This window comes from Bactrocera dorsalis, chromosome 1 (assembly GCF_023373825.1).
Source record: "Bactrocera dorsalis isolate Fly_Bdor chromosome 1, ASM2337382v1, whole genome shotgun sequence".
In the NCBI taxonomy this organism is placed as follows: Eukaryota; Metazoa; Arthropoda; class Insecta; order Diptera; family Tephritidae; genus Bactrocera; species Bactrocera dorsalis.
In genome coordinates, this window is record NC_064303.1 from 22,430,107 (window position 1) to 22,446,704 (window position 16,598).

At 39.1% G+C, this 16,598-nt stretch overlaps 1 protein-coding gene across 1 annotated transcript; it reads left to right on the plus strand.

Moving 5' to 3' along the window:
- Positions 1 to 1,231: 1,231 nt before the first annotated feature.
- On the plus strand, positions 1,232 to 3,677 carry LOC105225680 (phenoloxidase 2). The gene is made up of 4 exons (XM_011204259.4): positions 1,232 to 2,331; positions 2,398 to 3,019; positions 3,085 to 3,320; positions 3,385 to 3,677. The coding sequence occupies exons 1-4, from the start codon at positions 1,351 to 1,353 to the stop codon at positions 3,595 to 3,597; spliced, it is 2,052 nt and encodes a 683-aa protein (XP_011202561.2). The 5' UTR covers positions 1,232 to 1,350; the 3' UTR covers positions 3,598 to 3,677.
- The last annotated feature ends 12,921 nt before the right edge of the window (positions 3,678 to 16,598 follow it).

Consider the following 16,598-nt stretch of genomic DNA (forward strand, 5'->3'; position numbering starts at 1 on the left):
GGTTTGGGGAGCCTTTTCTTCTCGTGGTGTTGGCCCAATTGTGCATGTTCAAGGGATAATGGACTAACGTCAATATAAAAGCATTCTGGAGAATGGAAACATATTCCTTTAAGAAGTATATAACATTTTCCAGCACGATAATGACCCAAAACACTTTTCAGTGTTAGTAAAAAGCTGGCTAAGCTAAAAGCTAAATTTTTAAAATAAATTCAGAAAACTGTATGCAGCAAAATCGTTTCTAATTATAAGACCACCACTGTGAGTATATAATCGTTTGGACCCTTCGTTCTAAAGAGTGCTTTTTATTGAAATTTTGCGAACGTCATTTTCTCTTCAAGAAGCTGCTTATTTGTCAGAACTGCCGTTATCGGACCACTATAGCATATAACTGCTGAACGATCGGAATCTAGTGCTGGTATGGAAACCTTTTGCATTTCACAAGATATATTCACAAAATTTGGTACAGATTATTTTCTAAGGCAACAATGTAATCTGCGAAGAAATTGTTCAGATCGGCCCAACATAGCATATAGCTGTCATATAAACCGAATGATCGGAATCAAGGGCTTGTATGGAAAACTTTCGCATTTGACGTGGGATCTTCACGAAATTTGGTATAAATTATTTTCTAAGGCAGCAATAAAATCTCCGGAAAAATTGTTCAGATCGGTTAACTATAGCATATAGCTACCATACAAATTGAGTTCATAGCTACTAAAAGAAATGCACCTATGAAGGATATATTAGCTACGGTGCAGCCGAAGTTACCGTTTTTGTTTTCCAAAAAATACAAAATTTACAAAAAATAGAAAAAGCTAAAATAATTGGAAAGTACGGTACTTTCCTTATTTCGTACGCTTAGCAACACGACAGTATACTCCGCTTTGTATAAAACCGCAATTGTATGCACTTATGTATATTCCTATGTAGATATGTATATATGTACATATGTTTCTGATTCGCAATGATATGTTAATTTGTACGGTTTTAAACCCTTTGCAAATATGAAATTTCTATTTTGAAGGGCACATGAATATAAAACCATTATAGTTTATGGGAACTTATTAAGACAGCGAAAGAGATTATGGAACGGTGACCGCATTCAACAACGCTGCTGATAACGAAACCGCAATGAATTTTGGGCACTGATAAGTAGTTTTGTGATATATATACGCACTGTGTGTGAATAGATATGTCAAAAACTAAATTTTCGAGTAGTATAAAAGAGCTCGATTGGCAACCCAAACCAACAGTTACGCACTGAACGACAGTTGTGTACGCTTAGTGCTATCTAAAAACTATAACTTTTTACTTGAATTCCAAAAGTAACTGCCTAAATAGCAATTTAAAATGGCTGACAAGAACAATTTATTGCTGCTCTTCGATCGTCCCACCGAACCCATTTTTATGGAGAAGGGCAAAGCGGCAGTGTTCGATGTGCCCGATAAGTTCCTTACGGATCGTTACCGTCCCATCAGCACTGAGGTGCAGAGTCGTTTCGGTGAAAAGGCCGAGCAACGCATTCCGGTTAGAGAAATTTCCATACCGGATCTACGCGTACCCATGTCACTGGCACGTGATGCGCAATTTTCGCTCTTCATTCCGGCTCATCGCCGCATTGCGGGTCGTTTGATTGACATATTCATGGGTGTGCGTTCCATAGACGATCTGCAGAGTGTAGCTGTGTTTGCACGTGACCGTGTGAATCCATATTTGTTCAATTATGCACTATCTGTGGCGCTGCTACATCGTCCAGACACCAAGGGACTGGATTTGCCGTCTTTCGCGCAGAACTTCCCCGATAAATTTGTCGATTCTCGTGTATTCCGTCAAGTGCGCGAAGAGGCCACTGTGGTGCCGGATGGTTCACGTATGCCAATCACCATACCACGCGATTACACCGCCTCTGACTTGGAACCAGAGCATCGACTGTGGTATTTCCGCGAGGATCTTGGCATCAATCTTCATCATTGGCATTGGCATTTGGTGTACCCATTTGAGGCTGGTGATCGTGCTGTTGTGAATAAGGATCGTCGTGGTGAACTCTTCTACTACATGCATCAACAAGTGGTTGCTCGTTACAATTTGGAGCGCTTCAGTAATAATCTGGCACGCGTTGTACGCTTCAACAACTTGCGTGAACCCATTGCTGAAGGCTACTTCCCTAAAATGGATTCGTTAGTGTCGAGTCGCGCTTGGCCACCACGTTTTGAGGATACGAAATTGTCGGATCTCAATCGAGAGTTGGATCAAATTAATTTGGATGTAAGTGATATGGAGCGCTGGAGGGATCGCATCTTCGAAGCTATATCTCAAGGATTTGCCACCGATGTAAGTATACAATATTAATGGTTTAGAGGATTCCATGCTATACATTGTAATCGAATGCAATTGCAGGAAAGCGGTAACCGTGTGCCATTAGATAATGCTGGCGGTATCGATATTCTGGGTAACATTATGGAGTCGTCGATTATTTCACCAAATCGTAGCTTGTATGGTGACTTCCATAACATGGGTCATGTGTTCATTTCGTACTCACACGATCCCGATCATCGTCATTTGGAATCCTTTGGTGTTATGGGTGATTCAGCCACTGCTATGCGTGATCCGGTCTTCTACAGATGGCATGCATACATCGATGATATCTTCCAGGAACATAAGATCCGTTTACCCCCATATACGCTACCAGAACTCGACTATGACGGTGTTACTGTTACTGGTATACAAGTAAGTCCCGAAGGTGGACAAGCAAATGTGCTGCAAACCTTCTGGCAGCAATCCGATGTTGATCTCTCGCGTGGCATGGACTTTGTGCCACGCGGCAATGTGTTCGCACGTTTCACGCATCTCCAACACACGCCCTTCACCTACACCATTAATGTCAACAATGATAGCGGTGCTCAACGTTTCGGTACAGTGCGTATCTTCCTGGGTCCCAAGAGAGATGAACGTAGACAAGGCATGCTCTTCAAGGATCAACGTTTACTAATGGTTGAATTGGACAAATTCATTGTCGCATGTGAGTACTGAGTACATAAGTTATGAGTAGATAGTAAGATTTTATAAATCTTATCCAACCAACAGTAAACCCTGGTCAAAATACTATTCGTCGTCGCTCCACCGAGTCCAGTGTCACCATACCCTTCGAACGCACTTTCCGTAATTTGGATGAAAATCGGCCAGCCGCCGGTAGTGCCGATGAGCTCGAATTCAACTTCTGCGGCTGCGGTTGGCCCAATCACATGCTGATTCCTAAAGGTTTGCCCGAAGGTTTGGAGTGTGAGCTGTTTGTTATGGTATCCAACTACGACCAGGATAGGGTAAGCGCACAATAATTTCTATAGAAAGGGTATTTCTTAAACTAAAATAATTGAATTGTCACAGGTCGAACAAGAATTGGTGGGCACTTGCAGTGATGCCGCTTCATACTGTGGCGTACGCGATCGTTTATATCCAGACCGTCGCCCCATGGGATATCCATTCGATCGCCTCTCTCGTGCTGGTGCTGACCGTCTCGTAAACTTCCTCACTCCAAACATGAGCATCGTAGATGTGGTAGTACGTCACGATAACCGCGTTGTCCCACGTGCTGCTTAAACCATTTTCAAGAGCGATGATGACATTTTTGGTACCCTGTGAATTATGACAATATTACAACAATTTTTAAAATAAATTACCTTCCCAAATTACAACATATCTATGTATAGAGAAAATAAAGTGACGTTTTGTATAGCCAAAATTTGAGATGTGTTCTTCTTTTTCTAGTTCTGTAAAGATTCTAGTTGAAATATGCTATTGTATTGCTTGCAATTCAAAATTGGAAACGATTAAGGTATTCTCGATTTCTTCTTTCCAATCAAAAGTCAGTTTATTTTCAAAGTTTCTAGTGGGCTTACCATAATTTTAGGGCTACAGAGCAAGCTACCCCCCACTAAAAATTTCTACTACACTTGCCGCCTGTCATTATAAATGTAGACCCCATACATCATATACTCGTACAGTGATCGCCAAAGTAATATAACGGGGTTTTCAATAGGGACGCTACAAAAGTAGACGGACAAGGGTAGTAAACGACTCAATATTTTTTCCCGCTCTTTCGACATTTCTCTTCAATAAGGTTTGCTATTTCATCATGAAAATATAAACGATCCAACAGCGAGTCCAAATTATTAAAATTTTCTACCGAAATTCAGAGTCAGTAGCCTCAACTTTAAGAGCACTACATCCAATTTATTGTCGTCATAATCATTCTGTCAGATCAACATTTGAGTATTTGGTGGAAAAATTTGAATCCATAGGGACAGTACAAAATTTTCTCGTACCAGTGAGATGAAAATATGCTGCTAGCTCATCAATTGAGAAAGACCCAAATCAGTCTCACACGTCGTTCTCAATCATTGGGCATTTCTGTTAGGTCATTGTGGGGAAGATCTTGGCCTACATCCTTACAAGATGAGGTTGATGCAAGAACTGAAGAAATCTTGAACTGAAAAGGTCTTGTCCTACGACTCAAGACCTTACAAGGTAAAATTGGCGCAAGAACTGAAGCTGGCGCAGGATACATCCATTGAGTAGCTGTAAACCAATGGAATTCGTATAACGAGTACGCTAATAACAATGTTTTATTAGTAAGTAAATTCGAGAACGCTCTCTACGATATCGTGTATATGGGCTGACGTCTCTTATGTCTATCACAGTGAAAGGGCAATACGTTCAACCCGTCGGAAACGACAATCCATCATTCTATCAAAAAAGTTCCCTGCCGGGCCCTAACCGCTGACGACAAAAAGTACAAGCGAATTACAATACCTAGGCTTCACACTGGATTCCACACTACAGTGGAATAAGCATGTAAAAATAAACATTGCTCAAGCTATAAAAGCACTCATAGTATGCAAACGGCTGGCCGGTTAATATTGGAACTACAAGACAAACTAAGTAAGTATCATCAAGTGGCTGTATACCACTACTGCGATAACGATTGTTACATATTGAACAATTTCATGGGCATCCAAAGCATCAAAAACTTCGATAGCATTTTAAAGGGTAAACTTCACAAAGAAGTCTAATGTTACTCTCGCCAGTCAGGCCGCTAGGAGTAACTCAAGGCTTGGCCTTCTACTGATAACGAAAGAGGCAGAAGTCATTGGAGCATGCTTTGCAGGATCACGCACTAAACTTTCCATACACATCATGGGAAGTTTTTCAAACATATTTCAAGTATAAATATTACTATCGTATCAACATGTTGCCATACTTAGCGATGTCGTCCTGCACTGCAAACGATCTCCCTCTGTGAGACTAAATTATTAAGGGCGCAGGAGAAGAACGGCGGAACAGCCTATCGATCTACAACAGAATGCAAGTGCATCATCATGACACCGAGTCATAAAAGGGAAGCCGGTAATAAATTGGGCGTTGAACTTACCCACTGTGCTGCTGCTTCCAAGATGGTGAATCTAAACCTGTATCGGGGTGGGTTGCCATTCCATAAAAGAACTGCTCCTCAACTAAAGCAGTGTGGGTAGGGAAATATTTTGGCAGCAATCCACAGGACAAGCAAAGCTCCTGGAAAGTTACAACTTCACATGGTTTAAAATCACCACAAGCCTGGCGAGAGACAAATTCTGGTAACAAGCTGCATTTTAAACTGAGTGTTTCAGGCTCAAGCCGGACCTGCTCAACATAAATATAGAATCTTTTCCAAACTACTTGCTTTACGACAAGGAGCCGAAAGCTACCAAGGTTTTGATCATAGATTGCACAGTAGTTTCTAGGAACAGAATACATGCCTTATGATACATATAAAGCACTACAGAGCTCGTATCTGGCAATACTACACACCTTTGAAAGGTCTTGACATAACCTAGAAAACGACGCTATGCAAAATTAGTTTGGATATTGCGTTCAACAGTTATAGACGCGTAAACTTGAAGTTCACTAACGCCGAAATTTGCGCTATTTTAAAGTTTTCCTTCGTTAAAGGCAAATCCGCTAGAGAAACGTTCCGTGAGATTAATGGTGTTTTGGGTGATGGTACTCTATCACTTCGAACTGCGGAGGAATGGTTTCGACGATTCGGAGCGGGCGAAAACGACATCATGGATAAGCCAGCCGGCGGAAGACCTGTGACGACGAATATCGAATACCGATCAAATCATGGAAAATATTGAGTTAGATCGGCTTGTGGCATCTCGTGACATCGCCCAGAAGATGAGAGTTAGTCACCAAACCATTTTAAACTATCTGCAGAAGACCGGATACACAAAAAAGCTTGATGTTCGGTGCCGCATGATTTGACGCAAAAAAAAACCTTCTGAACCGAATCAACGCCTGAGATATGCTGCTGAATGGGTAGAGTTCCATTTTTGAAGTGGATGGTGACTGGCGATGAAAAATTAATCACATACGACAATATCAAGTGAAAACTATCGTGGTCGAAGGCTGTTGAATCGTCCCAAACAGTGGCCAAGCCGGGATTGACGGCCAGGAAGGTTTTGCTGTAAGTTTGGTGGGATTGGAAGGAAATCATCCACTATGAGCTGCTTTCATTTGGCCAGACGCTTAATTCTACCATATACTGTGAACAACTGGACCGCTTGAAGCAGGCGATCTACCAGAAGCATCCAGAATTGGCCAACAGGAAGGGTGTAGAGTTCCATCAGGACAATGCCAGGCCACATACTTCGTTGCTGATTCGTTAGAAGCTACGCGAGCTCGGATGGGAGGTTTTATCACATCCACCATATAGCCCGGACATAGTGCCAAGTGATTACCACCTGTTTCTGGCTTACAGCATGGCGAACGCCCTTGTTGGTGTTAAGTTGAACTCAAAAGATGTGTGGCCGTCCGAGTTCTTCGCAAATAAGGAGAAGGGGGTTTCTACAAGGGGGGTATTATGAAGATGCCGTCTAGATGGAAACAGATTATCGAACGAAACGGTAACACTTTTTATAAAGCATTGAAAAGAAAACTATAATACTCTGTAGCAACTGATTGTAAGGGTATAGTGATATAGTAAATGGGACTTTAACTATTCATTAAATTGTATAAATCAAAACTCTGTGAATTGCTCTCCCTGAAAACTTTTTAATGATCAACGGTAGAATTGAAGATTTCGCTTAAACAACACATATAAATTTCTTCTGCTTCAAGTCAATTTGTTCATAATTCAAATGTTACCAGCCAACCACAATGCTTGAGAATAAATTACACCCATAAATAATTGTGCTGACTTCTCATTTACTTATCGTCGCATCAATGCCTGTGGCCACTGCTCATAAAAGTAAACACTGATAATTTTACGTTGACGCCGACGATGACCTCGGTGACACAAAGATCTGACAACACAGACACACCTTAACTTTAAGTAAACACAAAGTAAAGCGAAATATATGTATATATAAGTGTGTGTACTTGCAACTCAATCTGCGCTAAATCGCTTTTTAACACCAGCCATATTTGACTTAAAGAGCAGGAAGCACAGGAAGAGCGAGAATGAAGAATAACAGGTGGAAGTATAAACAAAGTGGGGAAACGAACTCAAGCGCCACTACACCGACAATGAACACCCCAATTTAATAGCAATAGCCGCAAGACCGAATGCAAAGCCTACTGCAGACACATACATACATACCATACGTACGTACACTCATACATACAAACAAAGGCAATATACGAGCACAAGTACTGTCTGCCTCACAAAGAAGTGGAAAATTGTTTGGTAGGCGGCTTTGCGGTCATTTACGTGCCACGCGCCGCAGGGCAACAAATACATTAAGTGTCCATATATATTGACAGACATACATACCATACATACATACATATCTATGAGTAGGCATTGCGGCAGCAATCAGCGGAAGTAACGCTTACTGGTATGCTATTACTTGCGCTTTTTACTGCCGTCTCAGTTTTCGCTTTTGACCACTTCTCTTATTCGCTTTTGCTGCCCCTCTCCACTTGTTGTTGCCATTTTTATTGTTGTTGATTTAACGTCGATTGCCGCACAACCCGAGGTGGCATATGAGAAGGAACACGCAGTCATTTTTGTGGCATATAACTGTAAGCACACACAAACTATTGCAGGAGTGTGAAGTGGCCAACGTTGCAGGAGCCGGAATCACCTTCAGTGTGTATGCCATATAATACTGAAGTACGATGTGTGATATACGAGTAGGATACTATTTGTGCTAAACACGATTTAATGAATTGCAATTTGAGTGTCTTTGTCCAATTATAAAGTCATCGCTAATAATTTATTGAACTAGATAAACAAAATGTAGGCACTTCATTATCCTTAAAGTGATCTAGAAAACTATTATTATTCTTCCTGACAGGCAACGTAATCGAGGAGGTGAATATTCAAAAATTGACGGCAATACACTTCGTCAATCCAGCTTAGAAGCGGCTCTTTCTCCAAGGAGACCACTTTCTGTAGGAAAAACTTAATTCTTAGTCCCTTTTAATAGTTGGTTCTGACATTCAATTGTGACATTCAAAGTCCTCAAGCTTTCGTTATACGACTATAGAATCCACTGAGCTGCTCGTTTTAAGTTAAGTCATTCAAATGCTTCTGGGGGTAACTACAGGTCTGACTATCATAATGTATGTACATACCTCTTAGTATATGTGAGTATATAGTTAAGATTTACCTGATAGATGTCAATACTTTTATGGCTTTGAACTTTGTGTTTTCAAGTGTTTCTTCAACTGCAGTCTCGACCTAATATAACATCTAAATAATTCGTCTCTGTTATCTTGGCTACTATCTCGCCGTTGAATGTTGAATTTATGAAAACTGAAATGATTAACAAAGGCGTATGTGCCTCTGAGTTCTACTTACTCGTATTTTGTACTAATATCGTTATGCCGAATTGATTTTTGAGTCCCGCCTCTAATACTTATTGTTGTCTATACATTCCTTCTATTCTGCACCTGGTTATTATTTATAGAACATTATTTTTATTAAAGGTACCACCAATGTTCAAGAGATTAGAGATTTAAATTCGCAAAAGATCGTGAATTACTGCGTGTAACTAGTTCAGCAAAATGTTAAATGATCTGCCGATCCTGTATAAGTATAGACGCGACTGCTGATGTTACCACTCCAGAGTAGATATCATGATAACACTGTTGACACACCTTTGTGAAAATAATATTATTCTAGTGCCAAAGCATGTGAAGTGAGTTAATCGCGCAATCCCACACATTTCCGGAACATATGCCATGAGCTTATTTTAAAATATGTCTGACATTGGCCCATCAGGCTACTGGGCTTTATATACGAGTATTATCAAAATTTCGGCCTACACACCGAACTAAGTGAAAGATAAACATTTTTCTGGCTATCTCACAGTCCACAATAGCTGTTCTGTGGACGTTATTTGTCGTAATCGATCTGCTAAGATAAAGCAGAATACAAAATGTGGTTACTCATTGCAGCTCCTTCCTCGTCCTCTAAGGTGCTCCTAAAAGTTCATCAGACAGCCTGAATGTTAAATGTGTCCCGAGTGGTGCTTTAACTTCGAAACGACCACATATTTACAATACTAGAAGCAATATTTCCAACAATAAAAACTTGATTATAGATTAACACTGGCGGGTACTATGTCGAATACTTTCAGAGCTAGAGTGTTTTCGTCCAGTCGGACAACATGACCTTGCCACATAGCCGCTATCTCTTAATTCGCTCAACTATGTCAATGTCGTTGTATATCTCATACAGCTCGCCGTTCCATCGAATGCGACATTCGCCGTAGCCAACGTGTAAAGGATCAAAAATCTTTCGCAGAAGTTTTCTCCCGAAAACTCGTAACGTCGACTCATCAGATGTTGTCATCGTCCATGTCTCTGCACCTTATAGCGGAACGGCAATAATAATTGACTTGTAGAATGTGGTCTTTGATCGTAGAGAAAGGGTTTAACTTATCAATTTCCGACACAGTCCAAAGTAGCACCTGTTGACGGGAATCATTATGCATTAGATTTTGATTGTGACATTGTTGTTGCTATTAATACTGGTTCCAAGATAAATGTAATTATCTACGTCTTCGGAGTTATGACGTCAACAGTGACGTGGGAGCCTAGTCGCGAGTGCGTCTTGCCCTCGTCCACCACTAGACCCATTTTTTTTGTTTCCTTGTCCAGTCCGGAGAAAGCAGAACTAACGGTGCGATTGTTGTGGTCATGATATCACTATCATCGCCGTACGCCAACAGCTGTACACTCTTATAAAAGATTGTACCTGCTCGATTCAGTTCTGCAGCTCGAACTATTTTCTCCAAAAGTAGATTAAAGAAGGAGGATTGGGCAAAGTACACTTAAATTCCAATCGTCGGGCATGCCTTCGTCCGACCATATTTTATAAAGAAGCTAATACATGAGCCTTATCAGTTCTTCGCTGCCGTGTTTGAATAGCTCGACCGGCAATCCATCGGCCCCCGCCGCTTTGTTGTTCTTCAGACGAATATGGTCACATAACAAAAAAGTCTTCCGTAAAAAGTTTTTTCAAACACAACAAACAAAGCTGAAATTATGACGGAATGTATTTTAACTAAAAGAAAAATTTTTTAAATTGCGATTTTTGTCTGGTGCCCTCAGTATCTTCATACTTCTTTGTTTTACAAATTACTTTTCTCAGCCATCGTTAAACATGAGAGTCTGAAAACCAAAAAGCTACTGTGATTTCTGCGCAAAGCAGCTGCCTTAATTGTGTTAAATGTGAATGACTTACAAAATAATTTTTCATGTGTCACTACTGTGGCAAAAGCGGAAAGGCTCAGTGGCTGAAGAATAGCTAAACCTGTGTGCCCTTCGTTTACCTGACTTGTTTAAAATTCATATTTTTCTGTATTTTTTCTTCTTTTTCTCCTCTTCCCATGTTTTTCTTTATTCCTCTGTACGTGGCTCTCCTACTATCTATGGAGCAATCCCCCAGCTATTTAAATTATCGCCTTATTACGGCCTTTCTTTCTATATAAAAATAACGGCGTTTACTCTGAGCATGACATTTCTGATTTATGTAAGAATGATTAAAGCAACAATTGTGGCCACTTTAGTTAGCTTTTTTCCATAGATCGTTATCATGCTTGCAATTGTGCCTCAAAGTACATGCTTTACCTACGTTAGGCATTGTTTGCTGATCTCAAAGCATTACAAAATACATAGCATTACAAAATATAAAAACACCAAAAACAAAACATATTTGCAGTTGGAATTCTAACCTACTTTGTACATTTTTTCTGGGCCACTTAAGTTTAATGCGACTAAGCCGATTTGCGAAGATTTTGAGAGAATCCACTAAAGAGATTTTCGCAGCTGCTTGTGTGTGACACAATGTAAAGTAGGCTATACATTCCTTATATAATAATAATTGGCATTATGATGACTTTACATCCTCGTTCTAACAATTTTTATGAAAATTGTTTCAGCAAAAATTTAAAATATGTGATTTGTGACAAGTGACAGCGTGCCGCTAATGGTAATAATTTTAGGAACAATTCAAAGACAATCAGTCGAATAATAAGTGTCGTTGTCAGCTTGTAAAAATGCTCTCTTACTATGTGCCCTTTCATTTTAAGTGGGCTATTTTGAGTATAAGTTTACATTTGAAAATATAACGGGCCATTCTATAATGAAGTAATACATCCGACTTTCTGAAAATGCATTATCTACTAGCTTGTATAGTATATGTGCAACTAAGTTCGATCGGAATCCTTATCCTTAATCGATAGTCTTTAATTAATAAAGCATTCGTTTCTTTGGAGCAATGGTACTTTGTCCTCGATGTTATTTTGAATCTTGAAAATGTAGTCTCTGATGATCTTTGGTCTTTGAACAAGCAATTTTGGAAAGCTGAAATGGCCGGTCGCAGAGGTTTATTGAACTTTTTCCACTATTTCAGTGATACAGCAGAACTAACTAAGTTCTAAAGCGTCGTACGAAAAACTGCTGAGTTTTTTTTCTGTACCGCGGAACGGCCGAAGTTTCGAAACCAACCGATTTGATTTAAGCCAATATATGGCATATACTTACAAATGTCAAAAAAAAAATAAAACAACAACCGCCGCATCTTCGGTATAAATATCTTTTCTCGTATCTTTAACAGCTGTTTTTCATACTTCTCTCATTTTCAAAGAAATGCCCCATTTTGTGGCTGATGCGCGAACGACTTGCTTGCAACAAACTTTTGCAAATGACATCGTTCGAAGTGCAAATGCAAATATTCAATCTGAACGACGACGTCGTCAGCTGCAACTAAGATGATAGGGAAGACTACTACGCTATACAAAGAGATATGTGTGTATATACATATGTATATTGAAAGCTAAAAATATGTTCCGAATGTCTACTTCAATTTGCTGCAACAATAAGGCGATTACCAAAGCGGCATCCAAAGCAAGCACACAATTTCTAACGAAACCAAAATATATACAATATATAAGTATAGAGAAGTTATCAATATTGAGGCAAGCAGCAAATGTAACCATCACACAATGACACTAAAAGCTATCATTCGAAATCAACACTCAAAATGGTGGCAACTGAGATTTCAAGCTCGGAGTGATGATCAATTTAAGCAGCTGTTTACTTATTTAGTAAGTACAGTAAGTACAATCAGTAGTGTTGCAGTTAATTTAAGCTTCCAACAAGGTACTGGAAGATTCGTGCAAGTCAATGCAGGTAAGATGGAGGTGATATTATGTAAATAGTACTCTTCTGAGCACATCTGAGAGTTGCACCGAAGTACATTATGCACTTATACACAAACACAACAGCTTCTACTAACTACGACTTACCTGAAAACCTGTGTGTGAACAGCTACAGGTATGACGACAAGAGCGATGACGACAAGAGCGATGACGACAAGAGCGATGACGGAAAGCATCTTTAAAACAAGATTTAATTTTCTCTGCCAGTATTCAAAAAATGATTTTCTTTTTCAGATAAATATGTCTTCAAGTGATCCCAAGTATTATACCAGTTAGGTACCAAAAGTATTAAAATATTCCAAACTGTAAGAACGACAATCAGTTTGAAAGTAGCGTTCATTTAAATTTAAAAAATCATCGGAAAAATAAAACCTGACAAAGTGTTGGCTTCTCAATAGACCTTAAATTTAATTCCAATCATTAATGTGAATTTTAACTTATCGTCCATCAAGTTCGTCAGTTCAAATTGCTTAAATTAGATAATCAAAATAGAATCAGTTGATGACTTGGGCTTCATCTGAACCTTTTTTCTTTGGAGCGTCAATGGTGGCATCCGCGATTATCGGCGGAATGTAAAAACGAATGTTGTTATTGTGTAACACTCCTCAAGAAAAGTATAGGTACTACAACTTGAAAATATTTAAGCTGAAACTATGATAGCTATGAATCTCGAAGATTGTTGGTTGTTAGATATGTTCCTTTCACAATTTCTTCAAAGCAATTAATTGATATATATTATGAATCTCCAAAACTGGAAACTTACTAAGCAGAATGAAGTTATCGCTTCCAAGTCTAATTTATATTAGGTTTCTATAACTTCTTCAATCTGATGATCTGTATTCTTTGAGCAGAAGTTTTTTTCCCCTAAATGAAGCTTGTAACACCAAACACTTGTAGATACAGATTAGGGGCAAAAAAGTAAGAATTTTTAATATAAATTTCGCACGAAAACCCATTCGTCCAAATATATATTTTCTAGGTTGGTATGACTGTCAGTGATATCTGCGTCAAATGGCACATCAAAATCATCATTTGTGTTTAATATACGCTTTTTGAAACACATAAAGTGCATTCGGCGATTTTTATGATGAGTGAAATTATTCAACAAAGAAGAATTTTGTGTGGGGAATCAAATTTCTGGTGCAGAAATGTTAAAAATTTTGGGAAAAGCCTCCGCTGATAATTGTTTGTCACGAAAAAGTAGTTTTAATTGGTAAAAATTGGCGATGACCACGAACCATGCCGAAGACGATCATGAACATCAACAAATGGTCAACACGTTAATAAAATAAAGGAATTGGAGATTCAAAATCGACGATAACCAGTCCAAGATCTTACTGACATCGTTGGAATATCGATGGGGTCAATGAAAACCATTTTGAAAGATCCTTTGGGTCTAAGAAATGTGAATGAACGATTGGTTCCAAAACACTATTTGTTTTGAAAAACAGCGTCGCGTTAATTTCTATGAAATAATTCTTTCTCGTAATTACCAGAATATCATGAAACGTATTATTACCGGCGATTAGTCTTGGATCTATGCTTCTGATCCGGAAACAGACGTTCAATCGGCCGAATATCGTGGCAAAGCCGAGCCGGAGCGGAAAAAATCACGTCAAAGCAGGTCAGAAATGAGAGTTTTTTTCGGATATCGAGGTGTGGTGTACTCCGAAACTGTCAACAGGGAACAGTATTTGAGTGACATGCGTCATTCGAGCGAAGCTATTCGTAAAAAGAAGACGGAATTATGGCCCGACAACTCTTGGTTTTGGTTCTTCGTGAGCTTTTCGCCAAATTTTCAATCAATATCGTATTCGCCTGACTTATCTCCGTGTGACTTCTGCCCATTCAGCAAACTCAAACGACCGCTCCGGCGAAAGCGTTTTGAGACAATTGAAGACATAAAACGGAAATCGCTATGCGCATTAAGGGCTATTTCGGAAATTGACTTAAAGGCTGTTTGAAATATTGAGCTTCCAATAAAATCATCATACGGAATCGTTGAAAGTGTTCGAGAAGTGTTTTGGGGAGTCCACTTTTCTACGAGCAAAAAATATTTGAGCGACACAAAGCATTCAGTGAAGGTCGTGAAGTCATCCATACACCTCTATAAATGACGATAACATTGAAAAAGTTAAAGAAGCAATGCATGAAAATAGTCGTGTTGGCAACAGAAAGACAGCAAAGAATATCAGCATCTCTTATGGATCGGCATGTTAAAGTTAAACTCGTACGAAAAGACCTGAATCTTTCGCAAAAACGGTGTTGAGTATAGGTCGTAAAAGAGATGCTTGATAACATAGATGGGACTTCAAAAATGATCAATCGAGACGTAGGCTTAAGAATAGCGCCTGGAAACTCAACAATCTAGCGAATGACGCTCCAAAAATTAGACAAAAATACCGAAGCGTATGTATAACAAGTGTATGAAAAATTGGACTTGCGTTGGCATCCTTGAATTAGCTCAATATACTATTTTATTTATTTGATAATAAAGATTAATTGAGATTGTATTAAAATAAGTTAAAATGTTGTCAGTCCGAGTCAAATTTGATCAGATCAGATGCTATACCGAGAATATATGGTAGGTCAATTTATAGTCATCTTAGTGAATGCATATCAGTATATTTAGCTGCCAATTCAATTTCTTCCGCTCTTACTTCCAAATTTAACTTGTGTGTCCATTATTTTGAAAATCGTTTGTACTGTATGTATTTGGTCTACACACATATTAATGATAATTGACAGCAAATATTAATAATCAAATAATATTGTGAAAATTTACAAACAATAAACCAAAAACTCATTCAACTAAATTACAAAGCAACCCTAAATACAACAAAATTGAAAATGAGCCATTGGAGAAGCTATTAACTTACATTAGTATCAATTACGTACGTATGTATGTATGTGTGTGGGTGTGTGCAGGTGTGGTCTCACATTTACAAATTTATTTGCATAAACTTTCCAATGTAAATTTATCGAATTGAATTTAGTGCCGACTTGACTATGCAAATGAGTAACCCAGCGGCGAGGCTGGTGTTTCGTCAACGCCTAAGTGATATTTCCAATGTGAGCGGTTACTTAGCAAATGTTTGTCAACAAATATCCGGCTAAGAGGAAAGGCAAGACAGCGCTCGTAAAGCAGAATACTAACGCGTATTGGAGTCTATACTACTCGTTCGTCTGCGTTAAGAAGTCAATTTCCCACACAATTTCCACTCCATTCCCGCACATGTGGCTGAGATGCTCGCCAGTTAGGACTTAATACATTGCACAATGCAAATTGAATCAATAATATCCAATTATGACATAACAATACGAATTGATTTCGTAGTCCTTTCCTGGTCCAGCTGGATGTAAGGAAATGCCCACACCACACCCACACACACGCGGAGTTGCTGCGTGTTGCATATACCAATTGCCGTGGAAGTGCCTGCTAGAAAATGAGTGTGGCCAAGTGTTGGAAGTATGTTGCAAGTGTAAGAGTGTATGTTGCAAGTGTGTGGGAGTGTATCTTCCAAGTGTATATGTGAGTTGCATGTATGTGTGTGCTTAAATGCAATTCTGCTGATAAGTATCCGTCAATGCCTTTCGAATGTTCACCAAGCACGAGAGCGGAAGTGTCAGTCGCCAGCAACGTTTGTTTCACCTAAACCTCATGAAATGTATGCAGCCCAAAGTTAGGAATGTTGCAGAAGGGTCTAAAGCAAAATACACAAGTGCATTCATATTTGCATTGAAGATAATACTTAGGACAGAGCATCTTGTCAGTTTTAATTGCATTGCCTTTGTTTTGCATGCAGTCATTCCTCACAAAGTCTGCTGCTACTATTGTTTACCAGTGAACAACAACAACAACTCAAATTTATGTTACATTATTTCGGC

Bases quoted from the DNA above. Each gene is read 5' to 3' on its own strand.
- LOC105225680 (XM_011204259.4), top strand. From the start codon at position 1,351: ATGGCTGACAAGAACAATTTATTGCTGCTCTTCGATCGTCCCACCGAA. The intron at 2,332-2,397 runs GTAAGTATACAA...ATGCAATTGCAG, and splicing joins CTCAAGGATTTGCCACCGAT to GAAAGCGGTAACCGTGTGCC. The intron at 3,321-3,384 runs GTAAGCGCACAA...GAATTGTCACAG, and splicing joins CCAACTACGACCAGGATAGG to GTCGAACAAGAATTGGTGGG.